Below are 7,348 nucleotides of genomic sequence, written 5' to 3' on the forward strand. Positions count from 1 at the left end.
CCCCCACCCCAAGACTTACCCGCAGAAGGCTGTTCTCCACACTGCTGGGCTGCATTCCTGGTCACGTGTGCTGTGGCTGCATGCAAGAACATGGCATTTATCAGTGATGTTATTGGCTACTCAGGCCAAAAAAACCAGTTGCCAATAATGTTAATTTTTCTTTTATAGGTGCTGATCAGATATGCAACCAATATATCAGTGCATGTCTAAAAATTAGATACAACCAACAAAACTTACAGGTGTAGCCTCTTCCATATTTTGTATGCTGGATTCCCCTGCAAGTTCTGTTGCTGATATGAGAAGAAATGACTGTCCATGCCCAAACTCTGTTTACACTTTATTGAAAAATACAAAGCTAGTAACAAAAGCTTCAATTAATAAAATAACGAACTTTTTATACTAGTAAAGGCTTATTGTAACAATCAAACTTGGGTCTGAAATGGCACATTTATTAGACACACTGAGAGATATGTGGTTAATATGAATATATTTTGATTATTTTAATGTTTAGTTGGGATTAAAAAAATAAATATTCCACTTTCACAGGAAGTCAGTGGGGAGCAGGAATCCTTGCCCTGCTGTTATGTATAAGCAGTCACATGGCTACATCAGAGACATGAAACCGTCATAGGAACATTGTGGGAGGCTTTTAAAAATCACTTCATAACTGCAGCATGGCAAGAGAAGGCATGCACCATGGGGCTGTTGGGGTCACTGCTGAACACCATAGCCCCATCAGGGAATCATGGGAGGGTGATCCATTCCTAGGCTTTCAATCAGAAAGCCCAAGTCAATGTGGTTCTCGCACAGACGGTGAGATCAGAGTTTGCTCTGTAGTTAACCTCCGTTATGAATAAAGCCAGCATTCACAGGAGTAACACTCCCCACTCACATGTACGTAGTAAACCTCCTTTGGTCACAGAGGTGGCCATAGCAGCAATGTGTGAAAAAGAATGAAAGGTGCATCATCCTGGAAGCAGGACAGGTGCGACAAAAGGTTGGCGTTAGTCTGAAAAGCAGGCAGAGGCTCTAGAAACAATGTGAACAGCTGCCGTGCCGCAACTGCTTACAAAACAAATTGAAACCAAGCCATAATGTGGAAGGGCCAAAGAGGTGAGGAGCCCAGAGGTCCCACGCTTAGGCTGAGTCTTCAGATCAGTCCCCTCCCATCCCCCCACAGCAAAACTGATGCTGCCGCCTCATGTTCTGCAGACAGGGTGTGTGATCAAATCCTTCCGATGGCAGTCTCGCTCTGAGAGCACCAGCTTGGACCCAACAGCGATACTATGCCTCAGGAATCGATCCTTCCATAGGAAGAAAACACTGTGGGGAGAAAGGCAGAGGAAAATAATTGTCAGGGCCACCTTTTCATCCCATGCCCTCCACTGCCAGGCAGGGATGGGCTGGTAGTTTCAGCACAGGAGCAGGCCATGGAAATTCCTAAGTTCAGAGCCCAACTAGGAAGGCGGTTGCCTGTGGCCTGGGTACATCCTATCACTCTATGTTTGCACTGCATGGTGCAGTGCCATTTAGAGACACTTGAATTAGCTCAGGTACCAGGACTTGAACTGCACTGACCTTATGCATCACTCAGTTCAGCTCCCCCCCACCTTTCATGTGGCGCTAGCTGGGGTTTCCCTGCAGCTGTGCACTATAGACAGACCAGGGATTGTGTTTCTGTACCTCTAAAGCTTCCTCTTTTGGGTAGTGTGAGGATCAGTTAGTTTTTAGGGCACCATGGAGACTAAAGAGCCTGTCTTTGTTCACTATGCAAGGAAAAATGCCAAAGAGCTGCTCTCTGTATAGGTGCCACAGCCCAGACTCAGAGACACCTTTGTGGAGAGTGCGCATGTCCCCCTGTCCCTGCAGGAGCCAACTAGCTGATTGCCAGGTCCGTAAATTCAGCAGCTATAATTAAGGATGTCTGTTTCCATGAACTGTTTCTTTGTTCTCAGTATTATTCCTGCCTGACAACTCTCTGCTTGAGAGTGGCTATCTTGTGATTAACTATGGTCATCTTGCATAGGCCTACTTAACACTTTCAGTACTTACTTCTTTCTCTCAGCCCCTGCCCAAAGCTGTGGTAGACATGGAACAATGCCCAAAACAGGACAGATTTTATTGCCAGAGAGATGCAAGAGCCAGTGATAACAGCGGCTTCCAGCGCATAGGAACTGCCCGAGCCCCACTCTCTAATCACCTGCAGAAAAACAGAGACACAGTCAACATGGGTGTGGATTGAGACCTGCTGCCCGGGAGGTGACATGCCAGCCTTCTGCCTGCTGCCAGAGGTGACTGGAGAGACCGTCACTGAGATGGTGAAGAGGTGAGCTGCTTTATGACATTGTTTTTAATAGATTTAAAATGGACTGCACAATAATCTCCCGGTGCAGTTCCAGCTACCAACTACTGGCAGTTGTTGGTTATCCCCAAAAACAGCAGTGAGGCTATGGAGACCATATCACAGCAATCACCCCAGTAGTATGGTGTGGAGGTTTGTTGGTAGGAAATTGTCCCTGCCACTACTATTCCTGTTCTGTAAACATGCTTCAGTCTCCAAGGCTGCCCCCTTACTGTTACAGTTAAAACTGAAAGAGAGAGAGCCTTTCTTGTCCTCCTTCCATTCCTGTTCATCCATTTTATTTAGGCACCTGCATAATCCAGCTCAGATTTCTGTTCCTCATCTTCCCACGGTCCTCCCCGTGTTTCTTCTTTTTCCTTGCCTTTGTTTCAGAACGATCCCATACAATGATCTCTTGGAGTCAAAAGGGATGACAGTGGAGGAAATGCTAGCTAGAAGTGCCATCCTAGGTAATCTCAGTATCATTCAAGTCATGCGAACCTTACTGTCCTCACACTGATTGACTAGTCAGTCAGGTACAAGAAAACTGGGTGTCTCCTCCTTGTCAGCCTCCCTCCATTGCAGCCAATTTGGGGAGAAGACTGATTTTACATGGCTTCTAATGCGCACAGGCAAATTATAGGTACTCCCTTCATCTCATTCCCCTGACCTCTAGCAGCTTGCAAAATCTTTCCCTAGCCTTACAGACTTCTACTGTGTCTGTGTCTGCTTTTATAAACAGACTCTCTCAGGAACCACTTCTCTTGTCTAGCTTCTGATCCTTCACTGCTTTTATTTAAACCAACAAAAGAGTTTTCTAAGCACTGCCTATGAAATGGCTCCCTATGCAATAACTCTGGCTGCTTGACAGTGTCATCCTGTCTGGAACAACAGGAATTACTGTGGACATACCACATTCCTTGAAACCCTAAAGCCTGCACAAACCCCATTTCTCAATCATTCAGCTTTTCGGTAGGGTCTCAATACATCACTGTAAAGCCATTCTTGGTCAGGACCCTGCTAGGGATGGTTAAATGTGGATACATTCAGCCCATTAACTAATCTGGCTCAGTTTGTGCAGAATTTATAACTTGGGGTCTACTCCATAAGTGATTTTGTGAAACTGCAAAATCTGGGGTTGTCTACGAAATCATCTTTAAAATAAATAAATAAAGTGCTGGCTCCCCAGTGGGCACCAGCAGTCCTTGTTACTACAGCCAAACCTTGCAGCCCACCCAGGGAGGAAAGGGCTGTGTGAAGGCCAACAGATAAGATGACAGCTGCCTCCTTATCCCTCCTTCTCCCTGCTAAAGCCTCTCCATCACTTGGTGCCAAGAGGCAGGGCCGTAGAAATGGCAGCAGACAAGATGGCAGCCACCCCCTTGTCCCTCCTCCTTTGCTGGAGCCTCTCCACCAGTCAGCACTGAGAGGTGGTGGCGGCAGAGCACATCCAGGAAATATCTGCAAAATTTGCTCTTTATGCTGCAACCAACCTAGGAAAAGTATTTAGTGTCACTGCAATTTAAGTAGGTCCCTATCTATGAAATCTTTTAAAAAAGTCTAAAAACTTCCTGGTTCAGGAAGCACAGAAACATTAAACTCTATCCCACTTTCCTTGGACAAGCTTGGCTTGTTGCCTCCCAGGTGTGCTCCTCTGTCAGGTGCTTACAAAGGAACATGTCAGTTCACAAAAAGAAAAATCACGCACATGTTAAAACACGCTTTGCCTGCCCTGAGGAGTTGTGATTTTGAATGAAACCATCACAATCTTGGTTAATTGGGCCTGGAGGAGAGAGGGAAAGGTGACTAGTTCTTAATGGTATCTCAGCATGTGCTGTGGTTGTTTCAGATGTAAGCTACTCTAATCTCAGGAGCCAACAAGGCTCGGGCACATTAAGGCTAAGAAGGGAGATGTTGAGTGCTACAAGAGCTGGTAATAAAGACAGTAAGTGCTCTTCCTTTGACTGAGTCATGGCCCCTGTGTGGTATTAGAAGCTGCCTAGATAAAAGCAAGGTTTGGACTTGCTAACTCCTGGCCAAATTCCAACTCAGGTGATTCAGTTCTGGCCATTTACATTTTCCTATGGTTTCGTTTGCTTCCTGTCCTAAACTGCAGCCCTCAGGTGGTACATTTCAGCCTTGAAGTGACTGCTGGTAGGTACTCTGCAGCAGCAAAAAAAAGCCTTAATTTACTGATGTTTGTAAGGCAAGGTTGTTTAAGTAGATGTGATATCTTTTATTAGACCACCTGAGTAGTTAGAAAAAAAGGTTTTAGCAAGCTTTTGGGCACAATCACCCTTCTTCAGGCATAGGAAATCCCTGCTGTTCTGAGACTCCAAGGAATGAGAGAAGCTAAAAGTGTAACAGGATGTCAGTGAACATGTAAATAGGTAGAAATTAGAAAGACAAAAGGCAGAGCAGGAAAGGGAGGGGGAAAAAGCAGAGGGGGGAGTTAAAGGTGAGTAAGGGAGATTCTACAGTAGTAGCAATTCAAGGTAGAAAAGAGGCAGTTTGTGAAAAAGGTAATAGCTGGAAATTGGGAAGATGAAGGGCAGAAAAGGAAGGGAGGGGAGAAAGGGGGAGGAAGGGAAAGAAAAGTGTAAGGTCAGGTCTGGCAGGTACCTGGTGAATCAGATGTTAGGCAGGTTGTAATGTGTAATAAATCCACTGTTTGTAAAGCACTTTGATGTCTCATATGGAAGTTACCAGGGAAGGTCAAAGTTATCTGCATTAACTCCTCCACTATGTATCATCCCTAGATGGGGACTAGGGTTGCATGCTAATGCCTTTACCTGGTGAGTGCTTTTCCAAAGGGAGGCTTGTTGCATGGGAGGTGCGGTGGTACAGGAGTGTAAGGAGGCTGGCTATGGTACTTGTGTTTCAGATACTAGTACTGCAGGAACTGACTCAGAGCTGAATTCTTCCCCTCTGCTTGGCTGGAAATGTTTAAAGGTCTGTTTAGAATCTCAAGCCCAGGAAGATTCGCTTAGTTTTGCATGGGGAAAAGCATATCCTGAGCAATTAGCTCTGTTTAACAGAAAATAACACTGGAAATAGAATGATCATTTGCACACGTGGCCAAGCTCCCGGGGTGGGGGGGCGTTCAGCTATGATCTGTTCACCTCCCCAAAAGGATGATATCTCTTGACCAGGGGCATTTCTCCCCTTGCTGCCTGTTTTTTTAGGGCTGTTGGTAAGTGCAGACCTTAGTGGTATAAGTGCTGGAAGGGAAGCAGGCAGCATAGGTTGAGTGTTGGGTGGTTTTCCACCTTTGGGGAGATGGGAATTATGCTCTGCTGACACTGGTGCTGTAAGGGCTTCAGGATAGATGCTGGGCCTCACCGAAAAGTAACAATACGTTAATGTGTGCAGTCAGCCCAGTCGCAGCATTTGTCCTGCCACATCGTGGGAGGGCTCAGCTTAAAGCTGTGTCTCTGGTCTGAGACTGCCAAGGCAGCAAACCAAGATGCTCAGAGAAGGGGCTTGTTCAACGGTGACCCCTCCAACCAGGCATGGAAGAACACAGGCTGTCTAATAAGGAGGTTTGGTTTGTGTCTCAGTGCAGCTGGCCAGCAGACTTTCATCCCCAAATGATGTTTGTTTTAATGGGAGCTCAAACAGAAAAGAAAGTGAAGTTTTTGGGAGATTATCACAAAGCCGAACACCTGGGGATTCTGCTTCATTCAGAGCAAACCAGAACAATTTCAAACAAACTGAAAAAGCTGTTTGGAGACTAGTTATTGGTGTGACTGAATTCAGAGAAACGCGAGCTGTTCTCAGCACTCGGGCCCTTCTGATGAGAGGCTATGTGCTTTGTCCGCATTGTAGCGGTGCTGCCCCCGCAGTGATAAGAACTTCAGGAACTCCTCTAGGATGCGGAGCACTGGCATTTGTTGGGTCTATGCTCCCTCTGTTTTGTCTTGGTCTGGAAGGAAGGTGGGGCCCCCTACGGCTATCGTCAGCACATGCTGGCCCCATGGCCATGCAGCAGGCCCAAGAAGTGGCCTGGATGCAGAAGCTCTCTGGCACCACCGGAACTATTGTGAAGGGGGAAAGCATCTTACTAGGCACCAGGTATCTTGTGCCAGCAGATTTCACTGCCTTTTTGCTTAATTTTCTTGATATTCTGGCCATGGGAAAGACTGCCAGGATCTTTTCATTTGCCAGTCAGCTCAAGGGCAACATAATACCCTATGGTTTCTTTCTGGACAGATGAGAAATACAGTGAACCTGATCCTGAAGAGCCTGGCACACTCTTCAGTAGGAACTGTGAATGTCTAGAAGGCTTAGGACTTGGGCCCAACTCTCAGGGCTGTCCTTGGCATCAGGGGTGGGGTGCAAATCGGGGCAACCACCCTGGGCCCTGTGCTTTGGGGAGCCCCGCAGAGCTGGGCGGAGCAGCTGCGGCAACTCAGCACAGCCGCCAGCTTCACACCCCGCCACTTGGCACCCTGCCACTAAATCCGACACCAGCTTCCACAGGGACATGTGGGGACAGGGCCCCTCACAGGCTGATTTGCCCCAGGCCCAGAACCCTGCTCGGGTCACCTCTGCCAACTCTATAATAGGCATGTAGGCACATGCAAGCCCCTCAGGTCCCAGCTGGAACTGGACGGTGTTTGTGTGTGTGGGGAGGCTGAACATAGCCCAAGGACTAAGCAGCGTGCAGAATTTCTCCTCCCCCTTTCTGCAGCTCAAAAAATGCCAAGTGTAAAGGAATTACCGTATAGAGCAGATAGATGAGATAAGCCACTTCTGGTAAGTTCTGACTCAGAAAAATCCAGACCAAAGGTTTTAACTCTTTTAAGATCTGCAAAATAGAAGATGATACAAGCAGCTTTAAGCCTGGATGCTGTAGACTCTGAAGAGGTGAAGGCTGGATTGGCCTAATTCAGATCAAAAACTCCCCTATATGTGGAACTGAGTCTCACTGGGAATGGAATAGTCCCCGGTCATCCCCTCACCAGAGCACAGAGCCAGCCCTCCCAGCCAGTGTGCCAAAGTTAA

The 7,348-nt window shown here is 47.0% G+C and overlaps 1 protein-coding gene across 3 annotated transcripts in view; it reads right to left on the minus strand.

Moving 5' to 3' along the window:
• Positions 1–324: 324 nt before the first annotated feature.
• Positions 325–7,348, minus strand: part of LOC109293655 — a 36,335-nt gene continuing 29,311 nt past the window's right edge. For 2 of the 3 annotated variants that reach the window (XM_019511700.1, XM_019511698.1), the window contains 3 exons: positions 7,065–7,151; positions 2,053–2,200; positions 325–1,323 (listed from right to left, as the gene is read on the minus strand). In XM_019511700.1, coding sequence (XP_019367245.1) covers positions 1,292–1,323; positions 2,053–2,200; positions 7,065–7,151 — 267 coding nt within the window. In that variant the 3' untranslated portion in view covers positions 325–1,291. The remainder of the gene's footprint in view (positions 1,324–2,052; positions 2,201–7,064; positions 7,152–7,348) is intronic. The other variant, XM_019511699.1, reaches the window with a different exon arrangement.

This window comes from Gavialis gangeticus, unplaced genomic scaffold (assembly GCF_001723915.1).
Source record: "Gavialis gangeticus isolate Ggan-Ray unplaced genomic scaffold, GavGan_comp1, whole genome shotgun sequence".
Classification (NCBI taxonomy): Eukaryota; Metazoa; Chordata; order Crocodylia; family Gavialidae; genus Gavialis; species Gavialis gangeticus.